This window comes from Mastigoproctus giganteus, chromosome 9 (assembly GCF_048544385.1).
Source record: "Mastigoproctus giganteus isolate SK-2022 chromosome 9, ASM4854438v1, whole genome shotgun sequence".
NCBI classification, from domain to species: domain Eukaryota; kingdom Metazoa; phylum Arthropoda; class Arachnida; order Uropygi; family Thelyphonidae; genus Mastigoproctus; species Mastigoproctus giganteus.
Genome location: NC_143583.1, coordinates 160,373,279 through 160,387,098, shown reverse-complemented (window position 1 = coordinate 160,387,098; position 13,820 = coordinate 160,373,279). Strand labels below are relative to the sequence as shown.

Sequence of the window (13,820 nt, the reverse complement as noted above, 5' to 3'; positions counted from 1 at the left end):
CTGCCTGATCATCACAGTACAGGTAGTTCTCGACTTAAAGAGCTAATTCGTTCCTGGCGTAAGTTCGTAAAGCGGAAATTGTTTTCCCATAGACATAACATTAAAAATAGGGGTTGCGTTCTCAAAAATGAAATTAGCTAATTAGTTTATGTTTAAACAATGATTGATTTATCAAAAGAAATGAAAACGTAGCCTATAAAATCAAACAAATTATAATAATAAAGAAATCATCATCAAATAAACGCACACTCGTTGATCACTCATTATAGGCTCGGCACGCGTTGGTTTGTTGCTCAAGGAGTCATCTTCTTCAGAAATATTTAAAGAGGCATTTGTTTCCAAGATAATGTTCTCTTTTAATTATAAATTTCACGATTGTATGCATAAACATTTTTTAACGGCACACACAAATTGCAACTAACACAGTTCGCATGGAGTAACAAGTTTACGAAGCTAAAAAAAAAAAGACAAAGAGAACATTCTTAAAATTTATTTTTGTTTTTTATACAATTGAAGATTTCAGTAAAGGGGAAACACATTTCACCATAATAACGTAAACAATTCCAGCTGTCGGTACTTTTGCAAATGCCAGAAGATCGAGTTTACTACCCATTTATAATTGCTTGCAGTAACAGAAAAGCCCAATAAACCAGAAAGTGCAAATTGTATTTATTGTTTTATGGTCTTCACCTCCAGAAATGTGCTTTAGAAAAATATTAGCATTAGTAAGATCACATGATGCCAGAAAGCAAGCTTATATAGCATCAGCCAAAAAAAAAAAAAAAAACATCCCCACCCCCCCTTCTCATTTCACCGATTCACTCGCTCCAAATGTTTGTCCAGTTCTACCCAGTCTGCCTTGCTTAGGCTGATGCTGCCTAAGCAAGCTTAGGCAGTATCAGCCTTTTATCATCCAAGAATGTCTAGAAGGTATGGCTGGAATACCAAAAAATGTCAAACGACTGAAATCAGGTGACATTTTAGTCAATACAGCCAATGCAAAACATGCAGAAAGACTGCTTGTTTGTTATTTGCTTTTTGGGAGCATTAACAACTAAGGCCATAATGCTCCGGGGATATGCGGTGGTCATTTCCTGACTTTTCCGCATCCTCCCATCTCTGTGTTGTGTACTCTGTTTTTGTGAAGCAGAACTCTGTGGAGGCCAGAGATTTAAAAAGTGTGTGTGGGGGGGGGGAGTGGAATGTCGTGTAGTGTTATGTTCTGTTGTTTCTCTGACCATTTAGCCCCTATTGGACCCACCGTTGCCTACACTTTGTCACAAGCAGGTGGATCAGGCACCCAATAGATTATTTAAGTACTCTGGCAGGCCCTGCCACCTAATTTCCAAGGATTTCAGTGACAAGGCCTATTCAGTGCCCAGCCTGTTCATTGTGTCTTTCATTCTCATTCCCTTGCTACAAGCTTACTGATATTTTTCAGCTAATCTACTTCCCTGGCTGCCTCTACATCTCTCTCCCCTAAATAAGTAATTATTTGGTGTAGGGCCCCAGGTTCCTATATATGGCAGGATAGTCCTGGGGGTACTCAGGTCAATTCGGTTTTGTCATGTCAGGGTGCAGAATACTGCCATCCTGTCAGATTTTAATTCATCGTCTGGGCATGGTATGATGTGGGCAATTTTAACTATTGATTATTAGTTAATTGCTTGGGGGGGTTGAATTGCCATTCTTTGGATAGTTCTGTGCATTTTGAATACTTTCTGTGGATGTAAAGACTTTATAGTGTTCCTCTTCTGTGATAAACAGGTGTTCTCCCCTGGGAAGGGGCCCATCTGTCCTATTAGCTGTGTTTTCAGAATGTTATAAATTATACATTCATATAGAATGTGTGCCCAGTCTTCATCCTCGCCACAGGTGCAGTTTGGGTCATCAGTCAGCCCTAAGGAGGTTAGTTTCGCTTTTTGGGAGCCGTGACCTGTCAGTATAAATGTTGCAAAAAGTCCGGGGCATACCACTTAGGTGGCTTTGGGCTAACCATTGCCACCCGTGGCAGAAATATTTTGGTAACCAGACCTCTGGTTTTCTGTTCCCACTGTTTGCCATAGCTCGTGGAGCTTTGTGGCTATTCTTTTTCTTTCAGCATTGAAGGTGTTGGCTGTATCAAGGGCTATCCCCAGAAATTCTGTGGGTATACCCTTTTTAAGTCTATAATACAAGGTTCTTTTGGCTAGCTCCAGGTATTGTGGAAGAGCTCCAGCCAGCAAGTGTAGCGCGGTGTGCTTACTATGCAACATGCTCTGGTAATAGTGAGAAGTATTGTCCTTTGTCTCAATTCTAATTTATTCCTATTTCTTACTATGGCCAAGCCGGTAAACCACACACACAGGCTCCATAGATGATAACAGGTAGGAACATTGTGCGGTATATGATTTCCAGGGCCTTTCTTTTGAGCCCCCCAGTCTGTTCGACTGATCCTGGCAATACCTGCATAATTTCTCACTTTCTTTGCCTAGTAGGTCAAATGGGGATAAAAAGTTAATTTTGAATCGAATACCACACCAAGACTTTAGTTCTTTTTTTTTGTACTTTAGTACAAAAAAAAAGAACTAAAGAACTTTTTTTTTAGTTCTTTCTTTTTGTACTTTAGTTCTCTTAACATTTTTATAGTAGTGTGTTAATTTTGATTTATGGACGTCTTCTTATGTCCAAATTGCCTTTTAGAAGTATTTGTTTGGTTTTTTCCAGCGATATTTTGACCATATATTTTATGGTCTTGTACAGTTTAACTTGTGGTGGTCTTTCATCAGACACGATTTATGGTAATTAGCAGTTTTCTCCTCTCGAAGAGGTCCTACACATATTGAGAAAGTGCTCTGTATTTCTCTTGTATCAATGGAGTGGGATTCCAGTCCTTTCGGAAAATAGTGTATCTTTGTGATCAGGATGCCTCTGAGATCTTCGTATTCTGGGCAGTCATAGACCAAGTGATTCCAGTTCTCGATCTCCCCACACGTGCAGTTGGGGTCCTCAACAAGGCCGAACCCGAGCAGCTTCTCCTTAAAGGGGCCATGACCAGTAAGGAGTGAAGTCAAGTGCTTCCCCGGAAAGTACCAGGCTGGTTGCTTGGGGTATATTTTGCTGAGGTCGGGGACAAATTTTCTTATGATTTCTCCTTTTGTTGTATCGGTCCATCTTTGTTGCCACTCCCGAAGTAGGTAGGCCTGTAATCGGACTTTTTCTGTTTTTGTACTACTCGCTGGGTCAATTATGAAATTCTGGAAGGTGGCAGCAAACGCCCCCCCCCCCCCCGGCATGCAGGAAGAGCAAGCCAGCTTTTACAGTCTCCAAATCGAGGGGGAACACTCCAGCAAGCACCTGCAATGCCAGTATGCTTACTGTTCTGCATGCTCGTGTGGTTGTTAATAAAATGATTAGCATTAGTAGAGGCATTTGATGCAAGAAAGCAAGCTTATGCAGCATCAGCCAAAAAAAAAAAATAAATAAATAAAAAATAACCACTTCCACTTCACCCCTCTGTTCGTTCGAAATACCTGTCCAGCTGAGCCTTAAACTTATTTAGGCTATCAACTTCCACGACAAGGGATGGAAGTCTATTCCAGCAACCAACCACCCGCTAGCTAAAGGCAAATTTCCTCACGTCTATCCTACATCTGTCTTTCCTCAATTTGAATTTATGCCCTCTCAGGTGATTATTCTGAACAAGAGGAAGAATCCCATCAGCATTTAGCATGCTCAAACCATTCAAGGCTTTATACACCTCTATCAGATCACCTCGCCGGTGCCTAGTCTCCAGACACTGTAATTTGCAAAACGTAAGCCTTTCTTCGTAAGAGCACCCCTTTGTATTATATGTATGATCCTTTGTATTATATCCAGAGTTCTCCTATTGACTGCAAGCGTCGTTTTGCTGTACCACACTGCAGCAGCATAAGTTATCGCAGGGATGAAGGTTGCCTTATAATACATTAGTGTTGTTTTTTTTTAATCCCCAGTCTTTTCTCGTAACCCTTGCCACCAGTGCTGAGTAACATCTTATCTTCGTCCTTATATATTGTAGGTGAGGTTGAAAGGATAGGTTTTTGTCTAGGATAATTCCTAGATATTTCATTTGGTTGGCAAGTTTAATGGTCACACCTTCTATTTTAATTTGGGGTGGACGCCGTATTTGCAGAGTTCCTTTTAGTAGAATAGACGTGGTTTTCGTTGTTGAAATTTTTAACTGTTTTTTTTTGTAGCCCAGTTTTGTATTTTCTGTAGAGCTTGGTTTGCGGTGGGTGTTAATTGTCTGATGGCACCAGGGGTTTTATCCCATCTCCGCAGTCACTGGTTGGGTGTAAAGTGGGTTTGGTGTCAAGTGGCACCAGGGGTTTCCCCTATCTCCACATTGCTTGCATTGTGATGGGTGTGCCAGTTTACTGGAAATGACAGAGATTTAAAAGGGTGTGGATATTGTACATGTGTGGTGTCGTGTACTGGTTGTTTAGCCACTTGACCCCTACTGAGGCCCAACATTGTCCTATGCAGGCAGACCAGCAAACTCAGTAGTTTTAGTTGTACTCTGGCAGGTCAGACCTCCTAATTTCTGAGATTTCAGTGGCTAGGACCTTTAAAAAAAAAAATTATGCACTCGCGTGGCAGGGAGGCACTAGGGATGGGAGGCCGAAAGTAATGGGCAAAGGTAATTTTAGATTGTGTAGGGGCATTCACTTGTGTGCAGGTAGAGTGGTGAGGAAGGTAGAGACATGGAGCCGATAGGGAAGACAGCTCCAGTTTACAGTGGGGCATGCCCATGCCCCACCAGCGAGTGAGAACGGGGGTGGAGGGGGAGAGATGGCAGAACCATCACCTCCCCACCTGCCAGGGAGGGGTAGAAAAAGTGAGCCAGGCAAGGGAGCTGGCTCAGGTCGCCAATAGGGCACTGCGTGCAGAGACTGCAATTTGTCCATGTGGCGTTTGGTGGCTGAGTTTAAAGTGTTTGGTGTCAAGCGGCACCAGGGGTTTACTGGAAATGCCAGAGATTTAAAAGTGTATGGATATTGTACATGTGTGGTGTCATGTACCATTGTTCATCTGGTCGTTTAGCCGCTGTAGCTTTACTGAGACCCCACTTTCGCCCCGTGGAGGCAGAGCAGGAAACCCAGTAGTTTTAGTTGCACTCTGGCAGGTCCTACCACTTAATTTCCTGAGATATCAGTGGCTAGGACCTAAAAAAAAAATTACGTTAAATTAGATTTTAGCGTCCATAGGATAGTAGATGTGTAGAGGGCTGCTCGTCAGTTTGTTGTATACTCTGTCTGTAGGTCAGGATTGAGTATTCAAGAACCAAGTCCAGGTCCATACAGTGCAGGGATTTTGTATATTTCACCACCACTACTGGTGATAGTGGACCCTGGCCAGGTTCCTCGTACTTGGAATAGGGACTGGGCAGCAGCCGCCCAGGTGTTAGCTGCTCCCTGATGATGGGGTGGCCTGGCAATATGGCAACACACGAACATTAGGCTGACACACAAGCGCCAACACTTTTTGGGCTACTCTGCAGAGGTACTGCACCACCACAGATGAACAAGGTGGAAATGGACAAATGCCTAGGAGCCACCAGCACACAGTTTCAATATTACTTATTAAGTACTTAATAGATGGAACTCTTTGGTGTTTCTTTTGGCCTAGGGGCACCATGAAAAAATTACTGAGACACTAAGGATGCTATGAACCAAGAAAGTTTGGGAAACTCTGCATTAAATGATTAAAACCCGTTGTTCAAGATTTAGGACCAAAATAGATGTCAGGTGAACTGATGAATAGAAAAAAAATGATTGGAATGATTATAAATTCTCAAGGGATACAGTTTCGTACAGTACAAACTAGTGTGTAATGAAGTCACTGTTGAAAAAAAAGCCGTGAATTAGAGTTGAATTTGAAAGTGTCTACAATTCTGCCCAGACACGATAGGAGGGAGTATATGATAAGAGCTTTGTCGATCAATTCAGCCCTGGAAAGTGCAAAGCTCAAGGGATAGCATTTTTTCAGCCTGGTCTGTACTTGTTAACAGGAGATACTGCTTCTACAGGAATAGGATACAATTAAATAGAAAGGGTGCAGGAATATTTGCTGATGCTATCGAGGCAGTATTAGGTGGGTCAGAAAACTGCTAGCTTGGCGGGGATACAAGAACTAATAGATTAACAGTAGCCACTGTCAGAGGTGAAAGTGATTCTTGCACTGTTTCTATTGGAATGAGCAGCAGCCTGGAAAACAAGACGCAGGGGATTTCAGAGAGTGCTGGGAGTCATTGCGGTATAGGTAAACACATGGGTTGTGTTGGGGTAGCCAAGAATAGGAACAGGTACAAGTATACTTGCATGTACACCAATGCTAGGAGTTTGGTAAATAAATTTGATGAATTTGAGATATTGCGTAGAACAACAAAGGCAGATATTTTTGGGATATCAGAGACGTGGTGCCACACAGATATAAGGAATGCAGAACTGGAATTTGGGGAGTACAATGTGTACAGGAAAGATAGACAGGATAGGAAGGGAGGAGGAGTTATTCCAGTGGTTTTCAACCTTTTTTAATAATGGCACCCCTAAGTAATTTATTTTGTTTTGCGGCACCCCTACTCCATAAGTGAGGCCAGTCGACATCACTGGACAGTGCAGTATTGAGTCAGTTTGGTGTGACATTGGAGATCAAAATTGAGAGTAGGAGCGTGTTATAGGCCTAATGACTGATGAGTATAATAAGAAACTGTACAGGGAAACAGAGTGGGCCAGTAAATCAGAGAGTCTTATAATGGGGAATATTGACTGGAATTTGTGGGTTGGTCACTCACACACTAGCAAGGCTTTTGTGGATTTATTGGATGGTTGTTTTCTACATCAGCATGTTCGGGAGGCAACTGTAGGGAGTAATACTCTTGATCTGATTATCAGTAGTGATTCTTCATGCATTCTGCAGATAAAGGAATCACTAGGTGGCAGTGATCACAGTGTGCTCAAGTGCAATTTACTCAAAGAGGTAACTACCACAAGAGGTAAAGGAAAGGTTTTTGCTTTCGTAAAGGCGACTACGATGGTCTGAAACAGTATTTAAATTCTATACAGTGGAAACAACTGATGATGTACCAACAGGAAATTCAAAATGGGAAGCATTCAAAGAATTTATCTTGGAAGCTACTAGGCTTTCATACCAACTAAGAAATATTGTTCCTAAATGGATGTTAGATCAACTAATGAGACATATGACAGAGAAGAAAAATGCATGGGATACATATAAATTAATAGATATAAGCTGGTCTGTAACCAAATCACAAAGGAGATTAGGTAGGCAAAGGCATATTATGATAAATCTTTGGCAAAGGATACAAAGAAAAATAACAAAGAGTTCTTTACCTATGTAAACTCTAGAAGGAAAGGAATGAATCAGATTGGTCCACAGAATATTGATGATTCAACTGTTGATGATCCTGCTCAGGTGGCTAACAAACTAAATGAGTATTTTGCATCTACGTTCACACATGAGGAGTTATTCAGGGATGGGAATGCCAGAGGTGAATTAAACTCTGGCAGTGAGATAGATGATTTTGTAATAACTGAGAGGAAAGTTATTCGGATCTATAACTGAAGAACAAGACTTCAGTTATAGCTCCGACACAGCATGGTTTTGTTAAGGGAAAGTTATGCCTGACCAATTTGATTGGATACTGTGATGCAGTCACAAAGGAACTGGTTGCAGGGAATAACTTTGATATCATATATTTGGATCTTAGAAAGGCTTTTGATACTGTTGCACATGGAAGACTGCTGAACAAATTGGAGTGTGTGGCATTGGAGGCAAATTGTTCCTATGGATAAAGGGATAGTTTAACGGGAGAAGACAGAGAGTGGTAATCAGTGGACACTGTTCATTGTGGACTAATGTTATTAGTGGAGTCCCTCAGGGTTCAGTGTTGGGACCATTGTTGTTTTCTGTATTTATAAATGATATTGATGATGGTATATCAAGCGTAATGTCCAAGTTTGCAGATGATACAAAGGTTGGCAGGGTTGTTAAGGACACTAATGACAGTACACTTCTGCAACAGGATCTAGAAAAGTTGAGCAGATGGACTGAGAGGTGGCAAATGAAGATTAACTTTGACAAATGTAAAATACTGCATATAGGAAGCAGTAACACCAGAGTAACGTATCAAATCTGTGGTACTACACTGACAGTGGTAGAGAACGAAAAGGATGTGGGGATAATTGTGCAGGCAGATATGAAGTTTTCTGAGCAGTGCAAATGGTTTGGAAAAGTAGCTCATGGTGTCTTGTCAGTGATATATACAGGAATTTTTCTAGCTGGGATAAGGAGGTGATTATCCCCTTGTATAAGGCAATGGTCAGGCCACACCTTGAGTACTGTATACAGGTCTGGAGGCCTCATTTTAAGAAGGATGTAGAGCTGTTGGAACGAGTACGGAGAAGGGCAACAAGATTAGTGAATGGAACAAAGGGTTGCTCTTACGAAGAAAGGCTTAAGTTTTGCAAATTACAGTGTCTGGAGACTAGACACCGGCGAGGTGATCTGAAAGAGGTGTATAAATCCTTGAATGGTTTGAGTATGCTCAATGCCAATGGGATTCTTTCTCTTGCTCAGAATAATCACCTGAGAGAGCATAATTTCAGATTGAGGAAAGACAGATGTAGGATAGATGTGCGGAAATTTGCCTTTAGCCAACGGGTAGTTGGTTGGTGGAACAGACTTCCTTCCATCTTTTGTTGTGGAAGTTGATAGCCTAAATAAATTTAAGGCTGAGCTGGACAGGTATTTGGAACAAACTGTGAAATTGTAACTTTTTTTTTTTTTTTTTTTGGCTGATTCTGCATAAGCTTGCTTTCTTGCATCATGTGCCTCTATTAATGCTAATGCTCAAAAGTTATTCAGGGGATTTGACAGTTGTCTAAGGCATATTCCAAAAAATCCGTGACTAAGTGTAAGGAAATCAACAAGGAAATTTTTGCATATGTTAACACTAAAAGAAAAGGTATGTATCACATTAGTCTATGAATGAAGTTGACATGATGATCCTTTACAGATTGTTGAATAAATATTTTGCATCCATTCAGACATGAAGAAGTTGTTAGAGATAAAGTTAGCAGAAATCTTTTAAATACTAAATTGAATTTAAATGATTTTATAATAACAGAAAGTAAGATTGTAGAGAAATTGCTGCAGCTGAACTTGAACAAAGCTCCTGCAGCTGATAGTATCTATCAAATTGTTAGCATTTTAGCATTACCATTACATTGTCCCACATGTAATGCTAAAATGCTAATAAGAAATGATGTACAAGATGTAGCTAAACTTTGGCCATAATAATGAATGCTTAGATTCAGGTGAAGTACTTGTAGATTGGAGATTTGCAAATGTATCTTTGAACCACCCTATTCACAAGAGTGAAATGGATAACTATAGACTTGTCAGTTTGACTGCTGTGCCAGGGGACATAATGAAATCACTAGTTAAAGAAATAATGCAAGATCATCTTAATGAGGTTTTCACAATGGAAATTGTCAAAGAATAATTTTGATATCATCTACGCCACCAGGTGCCAAGTGTTTCCATGTCAAAAGCAATTATTGTGCGATTAAAGAGAGTTTCTCTCCTGCAACTGAGATCTTTGTTTTCTCTTTACTTATTAAATTTTTCTGTTAAATAGCTCTTCTTTAAATGGTACATCTACAAGTACTATACTGTTTGATCCAGATCAAGAGCACAAGGCTACACCCTATCTAAGAGGCAACTATCTTGAAACTGGATAAACGCTAGCAGCAAATCCACACATGTCTGTTCAACAATAGTGAGCAGCAACCTAGTAGTTGTATGTTTAATTTCAGGCATGCACAACTCTGTATTCGTTCAAAATTTTGTCTCTAACGTGTTTATCCTGTTAGAATTGCCGATGAAGGGGTCCATTTAACCCCGAAAGCTACATATCAATTATTGTTTGTTAAAATTTCTGGATCAAACAATACAGTACTTATTTATTCATGGAATCCATTACTTCTGGCCCATTTACCTACATACAGCTCCTCTTTCTTAAAAGCATTAAGAAGGAGAGCCCAGAAGAAGAAGAAAAGTACCTTTTTCTTGAATTTTTAATTAGTTTTACTAACAACTACACTAGGCCACCATGCGACAGTGCTCCTACCTCCCTTTGTAGACTGTTAACCTGTGCCATAAAGATAAACCCCAGGGCCAAAAGGAGCAATCATGAATTCAAATAACTTTCCACCTTTAGAACCTTCAAGCTCAAGACCAGATCCTTCTCACAACAATGACTCTACTCATCCTCTAAAAGGCTTCAAAGAGAACCATAAAGCAATGACATGCTGCCAAATTTCATGATGGTACATTCTCTATCCACCCAATGTGCAAGTTATCACCATTCTTGATCCAAAATATTTGGAATCTATTGCTAGATCACCTAAAGTGGTGAAACAACTGCAATCCAAAGACCTCTTAATGATTGAAACAGCCATCTCAAAACTTTCTGAGCAGCTGTTAAAGAAAACATTTGCAGAGGTGCCAGTATCTGTTACTCCCACAATGCTTTAAATTCATTGAAAGTTGTTACCATTGAGTGAGACCTACTTATAGTCTCTGTAGAGGAACTATTCGGGATCTCAGCAGTCAAGTAATCAATGAGAAACGGATCATGACTAAAAAAGATGAAAATCTCATTCCACTAGTTCCGTCATTTTAACATTCAGTACTCCAGACTTACCATCTACAATTAAAGCTGGCTATTTAAACTGTCAAATTCAACCATACATTCCGAATCTCGTTTGTTGCTTCAAATGCCAGAAATACAGTCATTCCCAGCAGTCATGTCGAGTTGATGCCATCTGTGATGCGCCTCCATAGCCAGGTGGGAAGGAGCAGCAGTGCGTAGCACACGCTTCTTGATTAGACCAAGGTTCAAGCCCGTCACCACCGCATATTCCCGGAACAATATGGCCTTAGTTGCTAATGCTCCTTAAAAAAAATAAAAATATTCAAGCCATCTGTAATCCTAAAGAGCAGCATAGTCAAGCAGATTGCAGTCACAACAACTGTTTGCCCAAACTGCAAAGGAAGCCACCCAGTCTTTTCCAAAGCTTGTGAATTATGGATAACTGGGAAAAAAAATTAAAATATAAAGTAGAAAATAAAGTTACTTTTCCTGAGTAACTTTAGTAAACAAGTTATGTTTTATGAAAACCCCAAACACAAAAGGTATCAAAACCTATAGTACTTAGTACCGTGCATGGGTTGAAGGAGAAGTATGGGGGGAGGGGGGTGCCGGAAACTTTGCTCTAGAGACTAAACATGGGTTTCACCACGCTGCTCGAACTTGAAACTGTGTTCTACTACAGCTGAAACGGATGTATCAATTTTGCCCAACAGCTCTCTAGCTAACAGGTCAAATCTACATTTATCAACTACCAAAAAAGATATTCCTCCAGGGGAAACTAGCAAAGCTACAAACACCACAAACTGCATTCCAAGTAATGCGCCTCCAGTCTCGTGTGATAAAGAACAATCAAAATCTAATACAAGCCCCAAAAAAATTGAATCCTCTGCCAAGAGTATGGAAGTGAATGAGCTTTTAAATAATGAAGAATCCATATTAGAAATCCAAGAAAATGACACTATGGGTGCCCTTTTTTTCTCAAAAAAGACAAAACAAAGACAAACGCCTCCCGTCAAGAAACAGTCAAACCTATCTTTCATAATTAAACCTACGTGATGTCCATCATTATTTAGGTTTAGTTATGATGTAAAACAGATTTGCTGGTTTGGTTCAGTCTGATAGGAGTACATCTTCAGGATACCTTATCATCACAAGCTTTGACTAAATTTACAAATCACACCATGTATAGAAAAGACAGGAGTTCAGAATCTCCTACTCGTGGAGGAGTAGCTGTTCTTGTTAACTCAAATATACTCTCAGAGCACATTCATTTACAAACTGCTCTGGAAACCGTGGCAGCTTTTCAACTGATGTAACAATACCCCAAACTGCTACTTATATTCCACCTTCTCAACCATTCCCCAATGCAGCACTTGATAATCTTATTATACAACTCCCATCTCTAATCTGTTTTTTTTTGGTGACTTCAATGGCCACCATCCATTATGAGGGTTGCCTCCTACAATAGACACAAAAGGCAAATTGGTTGAAACATTCTTAATAATAACTTAATTATACTAAACTCTGAAACCTCCCACCTATATATACATACCTGCAGTAGACTTATCAGTCTGCTCACCGGTTTTTCCAAGTATGATATGGTCAGTGGTAAACAACTCTCTACACAGTGGTCACTTTCCAGTCATTTACACATTACAAAATATAGTTAACTCCATCTCTTTAACAAAGATCCACCTGGAAGTTTAACATGGCAAACTGTGTTAGCCGTATGGCCTATGGTACTAATTTTCTGTGAACCAGTCAGGGATCCTTCTTTTTAAGGAGCATTAGAATGTGTCGGTTACCTATAATAATGGAGTGTTACTAAAAGTGTTTAGGACTGAAAGTCTCAGACTATGGGAAATTTACTAGACAAACAAGTTGGTGCAAAGCATCATTTTAATTTATAGTAAATCACCAAAGTAAGTGAAATGGGGTGTTATTTAAAGGTGCGTTATTATTAAATGAGGTGGCCCCACAGGCTACCATTTGGCAGCCCTGATTGGTATGTTTTATTGGAAGTATTTATGGCTGGTTTATGCTATAAAATAATTACCTTTATGTAAATTTTATATTTCACTTCTTTTATCTTGTTTAATCTTGCTTGATTGATGATTGTAATATTTTGTAAAATAAATAATAAACAAATAAAAATAAAGCTCTCTTAGTAAAGGTTTCCAATTTTTTTTCCATTATTTTTTAAACTTATTTTAGGTAGATGGCAGTTTAGAACGATTAGCCAAGGAGAGTGATCTTTTACGACAAGCATATGGTCATTTCTTTGATTTGACAATAGTAAATAATGACATAGAAGAAACTATTCATACTCTAGAGAAAGCAATTGAAAACATATGTGCACTTCCTCAGTGGTTACCAGTGAATTGGGTATACTGACAGTGTACAGTGTTTGTATGTGCATGTTAGAGTAGAAATAAAAACTGATATACAAATAACTACATTTACTAATGCAGTAAATGAAACTCAAGAAAGAAGTGCCACTTGTTCCCTCGCCTTCAATTCCACATGATGGGGAGAGACATGGTGCTCATTTTTCAGATACTGGGTGATGGTGACTGTCTCTCTTCCATGGTAAAAGGCTTGCTGGTGCTCAAGACGACAGAATAAACTATTACACAAAGTTTAATCTGCTACAAATGTTAAAATTTCTATGTTTGTAAACATTTTCCTATGAAGAAACATTAGTTAAATTGATGACTAATTTATGTTTCAAGAGTTCAAATATTATGTATACTGTAAAAAAAAAAAAGCAGAGCTAGACAATTTAAGTCATTTTCCTGTAATATGCTCAGTTTTTATATATAGTATATATATATATACATACATACATACACAGGGTGATTCACTACCAGTGTGACAAACTTGCAGGAGGTGTAGGGGGCACAAAGACGAATGGGAATCACATAGCATTGCAGGGTCCGAAATGCCTTCGTCATGCGGTAGAGGACGTTGAACGGGAGGTCGCGTGAACAGCGATCCCGCTGGAAGTCAGCATTTGTGAACCATTTCTGTTGAAGAAACCAAGTAGCAAAAGTCCTCTGGAATGGATAATCCGCAGGCTCCAATGATTGGACGCGTTGCAGATGGTATGAACTCATTTGGT

The 13,820-nt window shown here is 39.7% G+C and overlaps 1 protein-coding gene across 1 annotated transcript in view; it reads left to right on the top strand.

The window, feature by feature from the left end:
• The window catches only part of LOC150080848 (peripheral plasma membrane protein CASK-like), a 669,094-nt gene extending 655,783 nt beyond the window's left edge, over positions 1-13,311 (top strand). The window contains exon 23 of the mRNA XM_090381386.1: positions 12,914-13,311. Within this exon, the coding sequence (XP_090237512.1) occupies positions 12,914-13,093 (180 nt within the window). The 3' untranslated portion in view covers positions 13,094-13,311. The remainder of the gene's footprint in view (positions 1-12,913) is intronic.
• Positions 13,312-13,820: the final 509 nt, after the last annotated feature.